General features: G+C 37.1%; 1 protein-coding gene across 3 annotated transcripts in view; it reads left to right on the top strand.

The window, feature by feature from the left end:
* The window catches only part of MEIS1 (Meis homeobox 1), a 167,428-nt gene that overhangs the window by 78,284 nt on the left and 68,759 nt on the right, over nucleotides 1-20,385 (top strand). For all 3 annotated transcript variants that reach the window (XM_060187182.1, XM_060187181.1, XM_060187183.1), the window contains exon 8: nucleotides 15,105-15,250. In XM_060187182.1, the coding sequence (XP_060043165.1) occupies nucleotides 15,105-15,250 (146 nt within the window). The remainder of the gene's footprint in view (nucleotides 1-15,104; nucleotides 15,251-20,385) is intronic.

Below are 20,385 nucleotides of genomic sequence, written 5' to 3'. Positions count from 1 at the left end.
GCTCCAGGACACATTGGTAGGGTTATCTGTCCAGGGATGTCTGGTTGGCATCATGGTAGCATTTGGAACCTGGTGACTGAAAAGAGAGTTAACATATAAAACCAAACAAATTGTTGACTAATCATGAACCTAAAGGCTGGAATAGTGCAGATAAAAATTTTAATTTTTTTTTTATTGTTTATTTTCCCTCTTGTTGCCCTTGTTGTTTTAGTTATTGTTGTTGTTGATGTCATTGTTGTTGGCTAGGACAGAGAGAAATGGAGAGAAGAGGGGAAGACAGAGAGAGGGAGAGAAAGATAGACACCTGCGGACCTGCTTCACCGCCTGTGGAGCGACTCCCCTGCAAGTGGGAAGCAGGGTCTCAAGAACCAGGATCCTTACTCTGGTCCTTGTGCTTTGCTCCACCGGCTCTAAACCTGCTGCACTACCGCCCGACCCCTCTCTTTAGCATTTCTAAGTCTATCCTCCTTATGTTGAAGGGCCCCATAGGCCAGGTTATTTAATTATTTACTTTTGCCCTTTTTTGTCTTCATATTTTTATGAGGAACTCAGCCTACAAACTATGAGGCAGGAAGTCATATGAGTAAACTTTTAAGAACTGTATCTCAATAAACATAATAATTCTCTACCACATGTAATTTGTGATTCTAATCCAGTGACTGTCAAACTTGTCTGTGGATTTTAATCATCTTGGAGCTTTACAAAAATCACTGACCCTGAGATCTCATCACCCAAATACTAATTTAATTTTTTTGAGTACTTATAGGCATTAGTCTGTGTAAGAGCTACCATGTGATTCAGTGTGTTGGCAAAGTTGAGATCTATAGTTTCTAACGTGCACATCAAAAACTTTTCTTTCAAATCTTTTAAAATCAAGTGTATTTGACATAATTGTGTAAAGAAGTGGCTTCTTTGATAAATAAATGTTTTCCTATCTGAATAAACAAGTATATATGCATGTATGTATGTATATATGCACATTCATACACACACACTATATCACTATATATATGTATATATATACACACACACAGATGCAGAGTACTATAGGAGTTTGAAAATAATTATATGGCAAACTCTTGAAAATATACCAACAAATGGTTTGCATGTATGTATGTGTTCCTGCCTCTCTGTAAAATCTCATATTGTGACTGTTTTTTATTGGCTAAAATTCTATTTTCATGATTACATAGAACGTTGTGACATCCATTAATATATGACATATATTTTAAGAATATACTTAAAGCAGTGGACTTGTCATACATTACTAAAATAACACAAAATAGGTTGTATTACTAAAATGATTTCTGAGTGGTCCGGGAGATGGCGCAGTGGCTAAGGCACTAGACTCTCAAGCATGAGGTCCTGAATTCGATCCCCGGCAGCACATGTACAAGAGTGATGGCTGGTTCTTTCTCTCCTTCTTTCTTTCTCATGAATAAATAAATAAATCTTTAAAAAATAAATTAAATAAAATGATTTCTGAGTTGTTGATTCATAATAAACATTGATGACTTTTGCACTGTTTTACCATTATAACTTGAATATATTTTCTTAGAAAAATCATTGGGGGGATTTCCATTTGCTTTACTGTCAGTATAATTACATACATTTCAATAATATCTTGCAGTGCACTCACATCCTGGAGTTTCTAAGACTTCATTAAGAAGTTATGCTGCTTTTGCAGGGATTTTCCATGGTGTTTAGTTGTGAAAAAATTGCTGAATGGATGAAAAATGAGTAAAATATGTTTTTTTTTTCCCTATTCATCACTGCTGTTTGTCCTCTGTGTGTAGGCACCTAATTTGTTGTTGTTCCCCTCAGGGGAATTCAAGTCAAAAAGTCATATTGAATTACTAGAAAAAGGTATTCCTATCTCAAAAGAACAAAGTATAGTGATTTAGTTGAAGCAAAAGCCCTGGAAAGTATATATGATTTTTGGGGTTATGCATTATATCTATCTTCTATGTATATAAGTACTTACATAAAATGAATCTTAAAAGATCTATAAATATGAATACTTATTGGCTCTGACTGATAATTATTATTTTAATGAACTTATCAAATTCAGTTTCTTTAACCCTACCAACTACACATTGAAATTTCTCTCTCTATATATATATATACATATGTATATATACATGTCTATATAGAAATATATGTATGTGCATTTCCATAAATGTCCAGTATATATTGTCATTCTGGGTCTCAGGTCTTTAGCTGATTTCTTTCCCTATTTCTCACCCAGTTATGTTTTATGCATTATTTGTGTTGACAGTGAAGAATCATGATGTGATAGAAGCTTAATTGAATGCGTTATTTATAGTAAAGAAGTGAGTCCAAGTTCATTTCAACAGGCTGGCAATTTCTGAGTAATAATCACACAAATTACAAATGACCTACATACCTTCACAAATGGTCAACCTTGATCTCTTACTTCAGATCTCATTGCTTTATATTCATGATACCCATTTGCTGACATTACAATTTCTGTGGAAATTCTTGGGATGTTCAGAGACCCATGGATCCCCAAATGTAGGCAGAGGTAAACAGGTTTGGGTGTGGTTGGAAGGATAGGATGGAAATAACAATTTGGAAACTTGACACTGGGCTCCTCTGAAAGACTGGCTTCTAAAAACAAATGAACAAAAACCTTTCCAACATAAGTTGGTGGGGAAAATTTTTAATTTACTTATTATTCTACTTCAAAGTCTATATTTAAAGATTCATTTGCATTAATAAATCTTTATTATTATTATTATTATTCCAGTCCTTCTAGGTAGGTAAGGAGGGTATCAGTTATCCATTCCTAATTTAGATGAGTTCTTTTAGAATTCTTTCTACTTAAATCCTATTTCAGAGCAGTTAGACTGAATGACAGTCTATTTGGATTGCTGAGGCATGGTGGATATGAATTCAGGGAAGGCAAAAAGAAAAAGAAATATCTAAGTGAGGTCACCACAGAAAGTGATCAGGCATCACTACAAGCTATTGAAATATTTGAAAACAAAAAGAGCCTGGGCAGAGGAGAGAGAGAGAGAGAGAGAGAGGAGGCACAAGTGCACGAAAACAATTACATAGTAGGAAAGAGAGACAGAAAAGGAGGTTCTGAAGGCAAATGCACATATTTTAGTGCTTTTCTAGACTGACTGTGTAAGGGAGTATGAATAGAAACTCATCTTCCTTTTTATCCTGCAGCAAGGACTCGGTTGTCAGTTGGAACTTCATTCACCTAATAAATTATGTTGGTTTTGTTTTAATGAGCTATCCTTGTGTTGTAACGTCATTCATAACTGGCTTCTATGTGAGGGTCCATCTATCTGATATCCAAGAGATCCTCTATTACACACACATGCACACGCACTCTCACACACATACTGTACATACTGTTCCTAGGCTCGCAATACTTACTTTCAGACTGCCTACTACACCTCTTCTTCATCCTCTGGATTTCTGCTTGAGTTCACTTCCACCAAGCCAGTTTCCCTTTGTTTTACACACTGATGAGTTACATTTTTTTGATTGAATGCAATTGTATATTCATTGCTATGATTAGTTTGCTTGACATATGTGACTTTTGTCTTGAAGGCTCCATAAAAAAAATGGGAACACTTTGTGACTTTGTTTACCATGTCCCAGTTTTTGGCATAATATGGTAAAATTTCAATATATATTTGTTAAATGAACAAATGAATGACAAGTATAACTACTTGTGCCAAAGACAAAAAAATGAACTGATTTTTAAGTGTTGCACTTTATTCTTTTTAAAACATGGACAATACATCCATAGAGATAAACACTTTCCCCAAGTCTGGCTTTCCGTTTTTCCCCTTAGATTTCTGTGATGTCAAGAGTCCACAAAAGGGCAGAATAAGGCTGTGAGCTTCTTTCACAGTAGTTAACTATTAATGCATTTTTGTCACTGTTTAACGCAACTAAATTCAATCTGAAAGGTAAAGCCTCAGGCAAATCTTTGAAACTATCCTGAGGAATAATATCTAGATATTTATTTTTGTAAAGGTCAATGTTTATTTAAAGTTTACTTATTCTTAAATTCCTCTGCTACTTTTCTTACCTCTCTTTCTCCAGTAACTTACTATGGCTTTAGCGCTGCACATTTGTTAAATCTTTTCTGGACTTAATGCTGGCATGGCAGGAGACAGCATCACACTCTTTTATCTTGGCTTCTGAAAGAATCCCCTCATAATTTTCAGGAAAGTCCTGGATGGGGAAATGAGATATATGAGACTATGTTTTTCTTCATTATTTTCCTCAATCAACTTAGAATTCCTTTGATTTCAGATAACACCTAGAATTCCTAAAGATGAGAAGTGTTAAAAAAGAGAACCTGAGTTAACAGAACTTCAGTTCTGTTAGTGAAATTTAGGAGAGGTTACCATGGGGTTTAATCATTATATATTTGTATATTAGCTACAATTTTCGAAATATATTAAATTAAACTTTTTTAAAAAGGTGTTATAAAACTTAGGGAGTTGTGCTATGTTTTGATTTATCTTGCAAAATCATTTCTGATGTTACCAAGCATCTCATGACTTGGCAGTGCCACAGTATCAGACACTCTATAGGCTGTTGTATAGCCAGTTGCTGAAAATCTTTTAAAAAATATTTATTTATTTATTCCCTTTTGTTTCCCTTGTTGTTTTATTGTTGTAGTTATTATTGTTGTTGTTATTAACATCATTGTTCTTGGATAGGATAGAAATAAGTGGAGAAAGAAGGGGAAGACAAAGAGGGGGAGAGACAGACACCTGCAGACCTGCTTCACTGCCTGTAAAGCAACTCCCCTGCAGGTGGGGAGCAGGTCCTTGTGCTTTGCGCTACCTGTGCTGCTTAACCCACTGCTTAATCCATTAGGAAAATGCAGAAGAAAACACGTAACTATTTGCTTATTATTTGAAGGTGGATTCAAGGGAAAATACACAGTGGAAGGGAATTTTTGCTAGGGAAATTATTTTAAACTAAAACCTCAGGAAGTAGGATGTATTTTTGAAGGGCTATGGCCAGTATAATAACAAATGTAAAAACCTTTCCCCCTTGGTCTGTCAGTTGTCAATGATGAGTTTAAAGAGCCCCAAATTTTTCCAGCTTTGGAGAATTTGCTTTGTTGATGATTTCTTATAGGTTATTGAAAGTCACTCGTGATTATTTTTAGGAAGGGTGTGTGTGTGTGTGTGTGTGTGTGTGTGTGTGTGTATGTGAATTGTAACAGCTGAAAATCAAACTGGTATTCTTCAAGCAGTGAAACATGCCTACATTCATTCATTTCATAAGTTGTTGACAAGTTTGTGTCCTTTATGTTGGAGTAGTACTGGTCTGTGCTTTCGTGTATTCTATAATCACATCTACAGTTCACATATACAGAAGTCAATACTCCTGGTAGAGTGTGAGGTACATTTGGATGGAAGAATGTCAAAAGAAAAATCATTCAGGATTAGGGAGGGGGTCACTAATCAGCTAAGGTTTAGAAAATACTTCTTACACGTGATGGCAGCTGAGTTGAGCCTAAATGGCTACCAAGGAGTTTGCCACACTGGGAGGGCAGGGAAAGATGCTGTAAGAACAGATCCTTGCACAAGAAAATACAAAGAGGCATGAGAGAATGGAGGGGTGTGTGTGTGTGTGTGTAAGAAGTCAAAGAAGTCAAGTAGAGGGGTGGGCGTGGGTAGGTAGCATAATAGTTATGCAAAGAGACTTTCATGCCTGAGGCTCCAAAGCCCTATGTTCAATCCCCCATACAACCTTAAGCCAGAGCTGATTAGTACTCTGGTTAAAAAAAAAAAAAGTCAAGTAGGTTCAAGACTGGGGGTGGAGTAGTAGGTGCCTGTGTACATAAGGACTTGCCACAGTAAACAGGTTAGAAATCCTGATGGGGGAATGATCATGAAGGGCATTTCATGCAAGTTTAAAAAGTGCTACTTCTATCCTAAAAGTAAATGGTAGCCACAGAAGGATTTTAAATGCCAAGTTTTTATGATCAAATACTTAGTTTAGAAAAATCATTCTATCAGCTATTATGTATTCAAAATGAAGAAAAAATAATCTCCTTAGACTGTCTGAAGTATTTAGTAGGTTCCTGAGAAAGAACTGTGTATAATTCTCATCATTTATCCTCTTAACCTAACAGAGAAATATTATCCCATCTGATTCCCAGCTAAAGAGACATAGTTATGATAAAGAGCAGTGGGCTTGGCTTAGTTTTCATATTGCTCCTAACAAGCAGGGCATCCAGCATTCCCAGATGGCTATATTATTATTTTTATTATTATTATTATTTTTTAATTTTTTATTTAAGAAAGGATTAGTGAACAAAAACATAAGGTAGGAGGGGTACAACTCCACACAATTCCCACCACCCAATCCCCATAACCCACCCCCTCCCATGGTAGCTTTCCCATTCTCTAGCCCTCTGGGAGCATGGACCCAGGGTCGTTGAGGGTTGCAGAAGGTAGAAGGTCTGGCTTCTGTAATTGCTTCCCCGCTGAACATGGGCGTTGACTGGTCGGTCCATACTCCCAGTCTGCCTCTCTCTTTCCCTAGTAAGGTGTGTCTCTGGGGAAGTGGAGCTCCAGGACACATTGGTGGGGTCTTCAATCCAGGGAAGCCTAGCCAGCATCCTGGTGGCATCTGGAACCTGGTGATTGAAAAGAGAGTTAACATATGAAGCCAAACAATTTGTTGAGCAATCATGGATCCCAAGCTTGGAATAGTGGAGAGGAAGTGTTAGGGAGGTACTCACTGCAAACTCTAGTGTACTTCTGCTTTCAGGTATATATTTTGCAGTAGTTTATGGATATGTGTGCACATAAGCTCTCTCTCACAGAAACTGGTGTATATCTAGGTTATGGGACTTTGTTAGAAAGTGAACTACCTGAGATGAAATTAGAGTGTACTATAAAAGGAAAGATCTCACCTGAGTTATGAAGCTGAAGGGTTGTCATTCCACACGTGAAGTCTCTGGATACAGTATGAAGTGAAGCATGTTGAGGTGGCAATCGTTGCTTTGGTTAGGTTGTGATCGGCGGATGCAATATTATTTGGTTTGGATTGGGAAATGCATACAGGAAAGTGGGCCCTATCCAAGGGTTCCAGGACTGGGGGAAGTAGGGGCTCTATAGTGAAGATGTGAGGTTCCTGCTGTCTTAGGGTTCAAAAAGACAATCGATAGTTAATATTATCATCACATTATTTGTTAATTGGGTTAACTTTGAAACGTCCCTTTGTTATGGTTTGCTGTACAGTATCCAGTATCTTGTATATAGCTGTGCTATTGGATGCTTCTAATCTACTTGGTCTAGGCTTTGAGAGAGTCCGCATATCAAATACACAGCCTATATATTAAAAAGATTCAGTTTGTCTTTTGAGAAACTTTGAGACATACAATTGATTTCCCCCTCTCATATTAATTAACTACTGATTTATATGTCTACATTTTGCTAGGAGTGTACATAAACACCATTCCCACCACCAAAGGACTGTGACCCATCCCTCCTGCCCACTCCCACCCCCCACTGGCCCAGGAAGCTACATGTCTACCCCTCACCACTGGGTTTTTACTTTGGTGCCCTACTTACAATTTGATCAGGTCCTGCTTTTAGTTTCCCTTTCAGATCTTCTTAGTCAGCTTCTGTTGATGAGTGGGATCATCCCATACTCATCTTTATCTTTCTGACTTAGTTCACTTAACATAATTTCTTCTAGCTCTGTCCAAGATGGGTCAGAGAAGGTGGGTTCATTGTTCTTGATAGCTGCATAGTATTCCATTGTGTATATATACCACAGCTTTCTCAGCCACTCATCTGGTGTTGGGCACCTGGGTTGCTTCCGGGTTTTAGCTATTATGAATTGTGCTGCTATGAACATAGGAGTACACACCTCTTTTTGGTTGGGTGTTATGGAGTCCTTGGGGTATAACCCCAGGAGAGGAATTATTGGATCATATGGAAGGTCCATGTCTAGCCTTCTGAGAGTTTTCCAGACTGCTCTCCACAAAGGCTGTACCAATTTACATTCCCCCCAGCAATGTAAAAGGGTTCCTCTGTCCCCACATCCTCTCCAGCATTTGTTGCTGCTGTCCTTTTTGATGTATGCCATTCTTACAGGAGTGAGGTGGTATCTTAGTGTTGTCTTAATTTGCATTTCTCTGACAATCAGTGACCTAGAGCAGTTTTTCATATGTTTGTTAGCCTTTTGGATCTCCTCTGTGGTGAATGTTTTGTTCATTTCCTCTGCCCATTTTTGGATGGGGTCATTTGCTTTTTTGGTGCTAAGTTTGCTGAGCTCTTTATATATTTTGGTGATTAGTTTCTTGTCTGATGTCTGGCATGTGAAGATCTTCTCCCATTCTGTGAGGGGTCTCTCTGTTTGTTTAATAGTTTCTTTGGATGTGCAGAAGCTTTTCAATTTGATGTAGTCCCATTGGTTTGTTTCTGCTTTAGTCTTCCTTGCAATTGGGTTTGATTCATCAAAGATGTCCTTGAGGTGTATGTGGGAAAGTGTTTTACCAATGTTTTCCTCTAAGTATTTGATTGTTTCTGGTCTGACATCTAGGTCTTTGATCCATTTGGAGTTGATTTTTGTTTCTGGTGAGATAAAGTGGTTCAATTTCATTCTTCTGCATGTTTCAACCCAGTTTTCCCAGCACCATTTATTGAAGAGAGCCTCCTTTTTCCATTTAATCCTTTGGGCCCCCTTATCAAAGATTAGATGCCCATAGGTGTTGGGATTTACTTCTGGGCTTTCAATTCTGTTCCACTGGTCTGTGTGCCTATTTTTGTTCCAGTACCATGCTGTTTTGATGATGATGGCTTTATAATATAGTTTAAGGTCTGGGAGTGTGATGCCTCCATTTCTGTTTCTTTTCCTTAAGATGGTTTTGGCAATTCTAGGTGTCCCAGATGGCTATATTGTAAAGGAAGCCCAAACTCTCTTTTGTGTTGTTTGTGTCAACAGTCACTAGGAAATCAGGGGTTTTCAACCCACTGTGTAAGGGGTGGAATGTCATAATCTTTCATGCTGATATATTCTACAGGAAATAAAACAATACATTTTGGGGGACTCAGCAGGAGAAAGAAGCATTATGGGAAGACTGGGATCTTTAGTCCCTATGGTGAAGCAAGATGATGGTTTGGTGGAGGATGAAATGTACTGACACCTGTCTTGGGGCAATGTGGAAATTCATTCCTGTGACAGCAATCTTGTAAATTAGAATTTCCTTAATAATGTGATACTGGAATCCCCTCCTGCCCCCAAAGAGAAGAAACCCATAACTTTATGCTTCCTTTTTTAATATTTTTAAATTTTGTTTTATTATCTTTATTTATTTATTGCATAGAGACAGCTAGAAATTGAGAGGGAAGGGGGTGGCAGAGTAGGGAGAGAGACAGGAAGACACCTGCAGTCCTGCTTCACTACTTGCAAAGCTTTCCCCCTTCAGGTGGGGACCTTGAGCATTGCAACATGTGTGCTCAACCAGGTGCGCCACCACCCAGCCCCTTTATTATTATCATTATTTATTTATCGGATAGAGACAGTCTGAAATTAAGAGGGTAGGGGACATATAAAGGGAGAGAGACTGAGAGACACCTGCTACATTGCTTTACCACTTGCAAAGCTTTCCTCCTACAGGTGGGGACCCAGGCCTCAAACCTGGGTCTTTGAGCACTGTAAACATGTGCACTCAACCAGGTGTGCCTCCACACTAGCCACATTTTGTACTTCCTTTTTGTTAGCAATTGGAATGTTCAACAATATTCCTATTTGGATGACAATTTAGATTCCTTACAATATTAGTGTACTTTTAAATTGACTGGAAAAATTTCAAAGACACAATAGAATGTATTTAGTATTGAAAAATATGATTATAAATGGATGTGTTGTTTGAGTCTAGGTATATTTTGGGGGCAAACACTCTGTTCCCAACACTTAAAGAGGAGACAATTAAAGATTATGGAGAGGACCTGACCAAAAATTGTGAAGTCTCAATATGACATTTGAAAGGAAATGGTGATTTCCAGCTTGGATTCTAGCAAAACAAGAGGTTCCACAACCTTACATGTTCATTTGCCCTGGCAGTTGAAAGTTCATATCCCTAATTAGGAGTTCTGCCTTTTTGACATAAGAACCCTCTGACAGACAATCCATCTTATTTATACTTACTGGTCTATAAGAATGTCTGATCAGTTCTGATGTAAATCTAGGGCATTTTGTCTTATTTAGCGGGTGAGGTGGGAATGTGTGAAGGGTGTTTGTTTTGCCTAACTAGGACTAATTTTGGGGGGATGGCAGACCTGAGGTGGGGGTGAGGGGAATTAGTAGGAAGAGAAAAATGGGAGCAGGATTCTGACATGCAGGAGCCCTTGCTGACACGGTCAGTCTGACCCGTTGAATGGCCTGAATAAGATAAATGCCGCTTTATCCTGCCTTGAAAGGCACGAGATAGCACAGTCTAAATGCCTGGGCATGCTTAAATAGGCGACTCGGGATGTTTGAGTTGAGCATGTTTGAAATCTGAGCTATCTGACAGCCTGGGAGCTGCCAACAGGTCACCTGCCTTGCTCCGCAGGGACAGGCCCAGGTCTCACAAGAAATTGTGCGTAGATGAATTGTAGTACAAATTCCTTTCTTTGTTGGTTGGCCTCTTTCACTAGACCATAGCCTATAAAATTTTGTAAAAACAATTCTTAAATATTATTTGAAAGGGCAAATGGCCCACGCTGAAAGGTTTGACAGTTTGACATATAGTGCCTGGTTTTGATAGCTCGGAAACTGAAGAGTGTGGCCAAGATTCTCCTCCTGCTTGTTAGAAGCCTTTTTTTTTTTTTTTAAATAGTGTCTTGTTGCAGCTCAGTGTTCCCCTGCTCCTAGCAATCTGACAGACAATGAGTCTGCAGTGATCTTAAATCCTTTTAGACTAATTTGTGAGAGAGCAGAAAAATAGCTAGCACCTTGGAATCCAGCATCCAAAAAGCACAGGGCCAGGTATTGCCAATTAAGGAGCTATCGGAATAATCATACGAAAGCAGATCACTTTAGAGTCTTCTGATAACACCAGAGCCTCTACCTAGAGAGAGAGGAGCCCAGGGTTTCACTTCAGTGGGGGGGGGGGGGGGGGGAGGGAGGGATTTGAGTGGCCAAGTCTCATCAGAGCTGGAAAGTCACAAGGAATTTCTGGATTGCTGCATTAGAATGTTGCATATGTGCAGCCAGTCTTTCGCTCAACCCTCTCAGCTGCCTCTGCATAGCCAAAGGCCATTTTCAGGAGCCTCTGGCCCCTCAGACTCTGGTCTGCTAGTTAATTGCCACACGGACTTCATGACACATGGGCAGATAATATGACATTTTCGGTTTCTGTCACTAGCAAACGCCACAACGTTGCTTGCACTAGTTGCTAAGAAGCTGTCAGAAACCATTAGCAATTGGCTAAAATCGCCCTATGGCATTTCCTCATAGCATCAGCAAAACGAGCATAAATCACCCACTGGAGCCTACTGCTATCCTAATGAGGCTGTAAGCTTGTTTATGGACTAGCATCATTTTTATGATTATTTCCACCTTTTCAGTTTGCCTTCATTTGGCAGTAGGAGAAGTCAGCTCCAGGAATGAAGTCACTGCTGACATTTTACAAATGTCAGAGCTGCTGCCTGCTGCCATGTGGTCGGTCAGTGGTTCTCCAAGTTTGTTTAGTGATCTTAAAAATAAAAAAAAAGGAAATAAATCCTCCAGAGACCGCATAGAGATGACTGTATCAAATTGCAGAGTAGATGGGATTGCTCAAAGTACAATTGACCATTTAGACTTTCCTCTGAGGTTGAGAAGGTTCAAGATCAATTTGCAATTTTAGAAAGTGGAAGAGGTTAAACAATTTATTAAAATCTATGGAAGTGTTTGCTTTGAGAAAAGTCTGTTTTATTATGCTCTTCTCCTTCCCCATCTTCTCCATTTCCCTGACTTGTGTCGGGAAGGAGCAGGGTTTATTGTTTTAGGCTTTTCTGAACATGCACCAGTATTTACACTGGATTGAAAGCATTTGCTTCCAATGAAAATCTTGTCTTAGATTACAACCCAGCAGTGTAATTTCCCTCCCAGATGGGAGTAAAGTAGCTGTATTTGCCTAAAAACAGTAGGAAGAACAAACTGTGCATTAAGCCAAGGCTGTTTTTGGCTGGAGCTAATGATGTAATAGAAACCTTTTATTCTGGAGAGGTCACTGCCAGGGACTGAAGGGGAGATCTGGCTCCTGCTTGAAAGGTTTCTCCATTGTATCTACATAAGTCTTCACTTAAAAAAAAATTCAGTTCCTAATGCTTCTGCTTTCATACAGCAGAAATAAACAGGAAAGGTTCTGGTGAGTGTTACACATGGAATGCAGAAAGCCTTCCTCTCCTAATGGAGTATATAATTCAGGTGCCCTCAAGGCACGCTTTCAGGAATTCTTTTGCCTGAGGTAATGGGAAGCTAAGGCAGCTTTAAGGCCTTGATTATCTATTGATGCACAAAGCTGGAAAAAAAGTCATCTCCACTGGATTATAGTAGATATTTCCATAAATTATCAATGAATTTTCTTCAAGGCAGGCAATAGGCATTGCCTGCTAAATTAATCTGAAGGGGGTGTGAGATGGATAAAAAGATTTTTTTTTAAATTTGTTTTAAAGGTGGAAAATAATCATGGCAAGGTGGTGAAAAACTATGTGGTTAGGTTAGAAGCTCTTCATTTTTAATCAGTGATCAAGTAATATGTTTCCTTTCTTGGGTCACCTTTTGCATATTGAAAGTGGATTAGCCCATTGAAATTTTAAATGCTGTTGAGTTGTTTTCTTGTCTCATGTTTCTTTAATGAATTGTTATTTTATGTGGTGAATTGCTTCTCTGAATAAAAAGCCTCTTTAAATACTGGACTTTGAGAGAATTTATTAGGCAAATCCAAGAAGCCTCCTTATAAGATACTAGGTTATATAAAGAGTTTGATGGAGTGGAAGCAGCACTGATTAGAGCACCCACCAGTGAAGTGGGGGTCTGGTTCATCCAGGGTACAGAGGCTCCTTTCCTAGCTGGGAGATCTTGAGCGAGTCAGCCCATCAGAATACATACACCTTCTTCATAAATATCATGAGGACTTTGGAGTTTTGTGTATTTATGGCATTCCTGTTGAGAAGATATTGGCAACTCTGTGGGACTTGAGCAGAACACATAGATTTTAAGTACAAGAAAGTTACCAATTTTCAGTGAACAAAAGCTAATCAACCTCAGATCAACGCTGTAAAAGTTTTCAACAGATGACACACAGTGATATGTTGAAATTAGTCTGTTCCTAATACAGCACAGTTTTAAACTCTAAGTCAGTAGACCTATAGGCAATTGGGAAGAACTTTTCTTCGAGTAGTAGTAGTAGTAGAGCAGTTCTTGTCAGAGCTACTAAGAACAGTCAAAGAGCAGCAAAACTACTGTAGATGGGGCTGAAATAACTGGATTATTGTTGTTTTTGATATCTTATTTATTTATTTAGGACGGAGACAGAGAGAAATTGAAAGGGAAGGGGGAAACAGAGGAAGAGAGGATGAGAGACACCTGCAACACTTTCATTGTCCCCTGAAACTTCACTGCTTGCTGGTGGGAACTGGGGGCTTGAACTTGGGCCCTTGAGCATTGAGTTATGTGTGCTCTAACAGGTGTGCCACAGCCTGGCCCTGAGATTTATTCTTTTCAATATGTGGGATATTGAGATAAAAGAAATGCAGAAATCTATAGAGTGATGTGAATTAATCCGAGGCAAGTTAGTGTATAATCCCTGAGAAACTTGTCTTACCTAAGGGGGCAGTACTTTGGGCCATAGAGAACACTTCCCATGACTTATATCACCCAGGGGATACATTCTAAGGTATACTTGACCCCTCATTGCTGAATCTTGCCATTGTATCTCTTCTTTCTAAGCCTAGATCAAACTGTATCTTTCAAAAGCCAGTAGCTTCCACAGAGAGTGAGGATACCAGGTGAAGAATATTTGATAGTAGCTAATCTACTTTTTTTTTTTTTTGTGAATTGGGCTTAGTCCACTGTTGCTTTCCCTTTTTAACCTTTGTGCTAAAACAAAAAGTACTTATTTCCTATTTATAATGTATGACATCTTCTGGACAGTGTGATTATATGGACAGGAGGTTAAAATGTCTTTTTTTTATTATTTTGTATGGCATTGTAAACATAACACAACATTTTTAATATTATTGTGTGACAGAGGCAAAATCTTTTCTGGGAGAAATAACTTAATTGCTATAACAAAAAGTAATGTAAAAATAGGACCCAGTATACAAAGGGGTATAAACAGATGACTTTTCAGGAAAGAAAAATTAAATCTAATAGAAATTTTAAAATTTGCCTAAAATTTTAGTATAATTCCTACTGACTAGTATTTTCAATTTAGCATCACTTTATTTGATTTAACTAGTACTCATTTTTTAATTAATAACTATTTCAATTTTCCTTTAATAAACTTGATGTTCTTTCTCCATGACAAGAAAAATTATATTCTATTTGAAGTACTTCTATGTCAAACTGCTTACATGATGGATTATCTACATCTCCATGGCCTACTTTAACTGGCCTTAAGATAGATCACTGTGGAAATAGTTGGATTCTTAAATACATCTTCTCATAAGTTGACGTCAGTGACTTTATGTAGGATTTGACGACCCAGGCAAGGACAGTACCTCAGCTAAAGGTTGCCACAGTTTTTAACTCTCCAACTGGAGTTATACTTAACATGTCTTAGCTATACACAGAGGAATAATTGCTATGGCAACAAAGCCACTAAAGAGATTGGATATTTCCCTCTGTTCCCTTTGACCTCTCATACTGTTCTTTGGGAAAAGTTCCTTAGACCTGACTGCTTTTGAGCTTAGGCCTTATTCTCTTTCCTTGTCTTGGAAAAATAACACATACACACACACACACACACACACACACACACACACACACACACACGATTAATCATTTATATTGCTCTTTTGGTTTTGTTTATATCCAAAGGCATTCTATTTGAATAAAGCATGTCAAGGTAGCATCAGTCAAAATTTGATTCACTATGTTTGCAGGTGATGGCTTGGACAACAGTGTAGCTTCCCCCAGCACAGGTGATGATGATGATCCAGATAAGGACAAAAAGCGTCACAAAAAGCGTGGCATCTTTCCCAAAGTAGCCACAAATATCATGAGGGCGTGGCTGTTCCAGCATCTAACAGTAAGTGGATTCTAAATGACATATGTAAACTAAATATGGACAATGAACCCTTTTTACTAGAAAAAAAATAATCCCTCTGGGCTTGGATATTTTATAAATCACTGTGTTCCCACAGTTTTTTTTTTTTTCCTTACAAAAGTTTTAGCACTTGTTTCCTAGTTTTTTAACCCGAATTAGGAATTGTATTGGAAGTCCACAATTGCAATTTTGTTAACTTCACAAATTGTGAGGTTTAGGAGTTCATATGCACTTGTGATTTGGAGTATGTATGTTAATGGTATTGCTTCTCTCAGTGTGATTCTTAAGTACTTAGAAATAGCTTCTACTAAGAAAAATGTAAGACAACCCACAGAGAGAAGGACTTAATTTTTTCAGATGTTTTAGTAGACCTCGATAGTGAATGATCTGCAAAAATTTAAATCTCATTGCGATGGCAAGATGTTCACATAATTTGCTTTCAAGTGGCTTGAATGCATTGGCATCTATTATGAAACATTCATCTGAGTCAGAGCTGCACAGTGAAAGTTGTCCTTGTACTTAAAACTGTAAAGGAAAACAGCAATATAGAGTCAGCTCTTCCTGTGTAGTCCCTTGTGACTTTTCAAGCCGAGTAACAGTTTATATTGTCTGTGTAAGTATTGCTGTTTTCACTGCAGGAATTCTCCTGGAGATGTGAGAAACTGGAGATTTGGGGCTTTATGCCATTGAAGGATTTGTTTGGTTTGATTATTATTCTGAATGAATTCCATGTTTAAAGTATTTATAATCATAATATTTCAGTGGATATTTTTGTAAGTGCTTACTGACTTAATAACATCTAAGGAAAAGACAAAATGAAAATTTATAGTAAAACAGTATTTTAAGAACCAGCAAAATTTTTGACCATGGGGACTACTACTATTAGGGACGGAAGGCTGCAAAGTTTTTATGTTACTATTTTTAGCATAGATTGCTTTTATTAAAGTCATTTAATTTTCTTAAGTATCAAAGTTAATTCTACATTGCCACAAAATATCCAGGCCTGTTGACTCTCATGTCCTTGCCCACTTTCAAAGCCAGGTTCCTGAGTGAGTTGTACTGACACAGGGAGGGAGATGTATAGGGAATGTTGAAGGGCACATGGGTTCTGTTTCTCTGCTAGAGACTGTGCCTAAATTAACAAATAGGGGGTATAAATTAATCCAGACTTTCTACACTAGCATCTGTGAATAACATAAAAACTGAGAGCAGCAGAAAAAAACAAAACAATAGTTTCCTTCCTTCTCTTCTTAGCATTATGATTTCAGACACTAACTAGACTGTTCTGACAGTTTTTAAATTGGCATTAGAGGTCAATTAATGTTGGTTAATAGCTGAAGATCTACATAGTTCAATTGATTATTACAACATATAAAATACTATTATCTGACACTTGTTGCATTATATTGCAATAAGTTCAACGTATGCTTATATAGTTGGTATGCATATGTAGGTAGTTTGAGATCTGCCTTGTGCAAGTTCTTTATTGAAACTTTTCGACCACCACTAAAGAGAAGACTGAGCCTAGAGTATAGAGGATATGGCATAAAAAATAAATAGTATGGGGGTGAGGGTAGATAGAATAATGGTTATACAAGAAGACTCTCATACCTGAGGCTCCAGAGTCCCAGGTTCAACCCCCACACCACTACAAGCCAGAGCTGATCTGGTAAATAATAACAATAGTAATAGTAATGATAATAATATAAATAGTATGGCATATCTGAAATCAGCAGGAGATAATAAATGATAATTGGTCAAAGGTAGTGATGCAACTTACACTTCATGATTAGAACTGATCTTATAGAGGAACTTGGGAGAGGGGACAAAATCAGGTGGACACTGAAGTCACAACAAAACTATTTCTATTTTCTGTATTTATAGGTAAAATAAATTATATCATCTCCAACCCAGTCTCCAAAGGAGTTTTGAATTTACTTAGACTTGAGGCAGGCATCCCTGAATAACACATCAAATATTGGCTCAAAGTAAATCATGAAGAGAAATTAGTTCTTTTATCCACCCAACAGATTTGCTGGCTTTCTAGGTTCTACCCTTATGAAAAAACCTTGCAGAAAACCTTGCAAAAAACCTTTTATCTTTATCAACCACACTAATAATAGTAAATAAACATCTTTTAACTAACCAGAATGGCTTTTTTTTTTTTTTGCATTGAAATGCTTTATGTAGTTCCTGTTATTGGGGTCAATTATATTCATGAACAGTCTTGAGGTTTGTCTACTTTTTTCCAGTTTGGGAGTCTACACTGGGCTTGTATCACTACTCTAGAAGAAATGTCTTTGTTCATGTCTCACTGGCTTTCTATAAGTACTCATAGAAGTTTTGCTTGTTTGTTTTCATCGGATATTTCCATCTTCACTCTCTTTTAAATGGTGTTTAAAAGGCAAATGTTCTGTTATGTAACACCAACTAAAAAGCAAAGCTAGGATACATATTTAAATTTTCTCCTTTGTCCTTCCCCCAGTGAGAAAGAATATCTTCCCTCTTTTCTTACTGCAAGAGCAAATAGATTTCCAGTTACAAAGTAAACCCTTCCCCTTGTTTTTGTGAGGAATGCAAGGACTGCTTGGGTAATATTTGTAGTTAGGAACTGATTATAATAAAAATCTATGAGAAAGCCTACAGTTTACATAGAGCTGTTGCTTGTTTAAATGTAAGTAAATACCAATATCTTATTACTAATCACTTAGTAATTTAATCTTTCTAGTTCTGAGAGATTGTCAGTGATATACAATTTACTTGAAAGACTGTGTGCTAATTTAAATGATTACATTATTGATATATGATTGATGTCACTTTCTAGAAATGCTTTTCTGAAATCTTAATGTGTAAAGAGCAATGGAAACTTTGACTAATTAAGACAGTTGTGATAACAATTTATAAGTAAGTTAAGAAAACAATTTTTTAAATATAAAAAGGCATGTTATTAAAGCCTCACACACCTTTTTGAAAGCAATTTGATTCTTTTGTTTCTTTTTCAAATAAATGGGTTAACCTTTTCAATGGATTTATTCAGGGAATATAGAATAGACCCTGAATGAGAAAAAAGAAGAAGAAAAGAAAGAAAGAAGAAAAAGGAGGAAGGAAATAAAGAAAGAGTCCAAGTTACTGGCTTTGCATTTAAATTGCATAGGGAAAAAAGTGTTATTCTGTTGTTATCCACAGGTAGTTGTAATCAGTAGCACATTTTACTTCTCTAAAGAGAGAGAGAAAGCTTCATTTTGGACTCATAGTCTCTAGAATGCTAAACTGAGCATACTTGTGTATAATGAAAGCAACAAAAGAAAAAAGAAGTGTGTGATTATGGGAAAATGGAAATTTCAGTGAGGTAAATTTCCAGCTAAGGTATAGTTGAATGTTTGCCAGTTTTAATAAGTAAAGAAGGTCTCTTAAAAGAAACTATTCCCCAGAATGGAAGATAATGTCTGACATTATTTATCTAATAAAAGAGAATTAGAAAGAAATGAAAGCATTTATTAATAGAAATACTTGTGTTTTCCTGAAGGCAATTAATTGCAAAGTACTTAATATTTGTCTAAGAGTCTTTATAGAGTCACAATCAGTTCAGGGACATATGTCACATAAAGTGTTATTTTTCCTTCTTGACAGCATTACTGCAACTATTAATATAACTTGTGTCATAATGTTTAAGCTGGATTATTTTGTATATTACTGGTTATTTTGTTTCATAGTGTTGCAATGATATGTGCCTAAGAGCCTAGAGAAAGTATATAAAAGGAGTAGTTGGGTATTTAAAGTAGAAATAAATGGCTTTTATTTTTGCTTTTCTACTCTAATATACTGTAGGTATAAGTATGATATAAATAAGGAAGCAGGTCATATTATTTTTATTAAAGGCATGTAATCATATATTTTTCTACATGGAGTTTCTATATAATATCCTGGGAATACCAAATGTTAGGAGAAAAATATTATTATGTGTACCTGCAGAATTGGGTGAATAAACTATTCTTATGAGGTAACACTTTTCAGAGTGACTAGTAGATGAGGTGATCCTGAAAGTAAATTAAACATGAGAGATTCCTCATCCTTACACTAATCTTAAGGATCTCACTGAATTGAGCCTGTACTATAGAGACAAACTTTGGTTCTAAGACAGAGACACTTTGCTGTTTTGTTTTTCCTTCCTTCTTATAGTTCATCTTCCCTTATTATTTTTCTCTCTCCTTCTTTTCTTTCTATCTTCTTCTTTAAAGACTTTGTTCACAAATGAGAAGAGATGGGAGTATGGGTGGAGTGGGGTGGGGTGATGGTAATGTCAGGGGAGTGCCAGATCATCTTTCTGGGATATGTGATACAATCTCATGCTTCAGATCCCAGCACTTCATTCACTATACTGCCTCTTGGACTGCCTTCATTTTCTTTTTTTTTTTTTTCTGTCTCTCCTTCATAGTTTTTTTTTTTTTTAATTTATTATTTATTTTGAGACAGACACAGACAGACAGAGAAACTGAGCATATATTTCTACTCTGCTACAGCCATGTCTGACCTTCCCATATGCAAGTCCTACTAGAGCCACTCAATCACCTTTTCTGTCCTCTCTCTCTCTCTTTCTCTTTCTCTACCCCCCCTCTCACTCTCACTCAGGAGTGAACATTTAGCTTGGAAAATATTTTTTGTGGGAATGGTCAAATTTATGTATTTATTTCTGATTTATAGGACTTTCTTTTCAAAGTAGATAAAGTTGAATTGAAGGGTTGTAGAATCTTCTGGATTGAAAATGCTGTTTCCATAGAAACAGTATTCAATGAAAAGTGCCCTGTGGGTTCAACAAGACTAAAGATTGAATTGGGGATTGAATGTGCCTGAAGAGATAGATGTCATTTCATTGGTTTTCCTTTGGGTAACAAGATTTGTTGGAGATATACACCTTAGTGTTGTACCTCTGCTTGTGAGTTTGGAAAAATTAATCCTCAAACATTGTGAATTATGACTAAGAATTTCTATTGATAAAGTATTTCTAATTGGCATTTATATAATTCACTATGTTGATCAAGGTGAATGAAAAGTCAGAAGTTAGAGAGGACATGTAGATTACTAACTATATAGGTAGGTAGATGGAATTTGACCTACAT

The sequence above is a fragment of the Erinaceus europaeus genome, chromosome 3 (genome assembly GCF_950295315.1).
Source record: "Erinaceus europaeus chromosome 3, mEriEur2.1, whole genome shotgun sequence".
In the NCBI taxonomy this organism is placed as follows: Eukaryota; Metazoa; Chordata; class Mammalia; order Eulipotyphla; family Erinaceidae; genus Erinaceus; species Erinaceus europaeus.
This window is presented reverse-complemented; position numbering and strand designations above follow the sequence as displayed.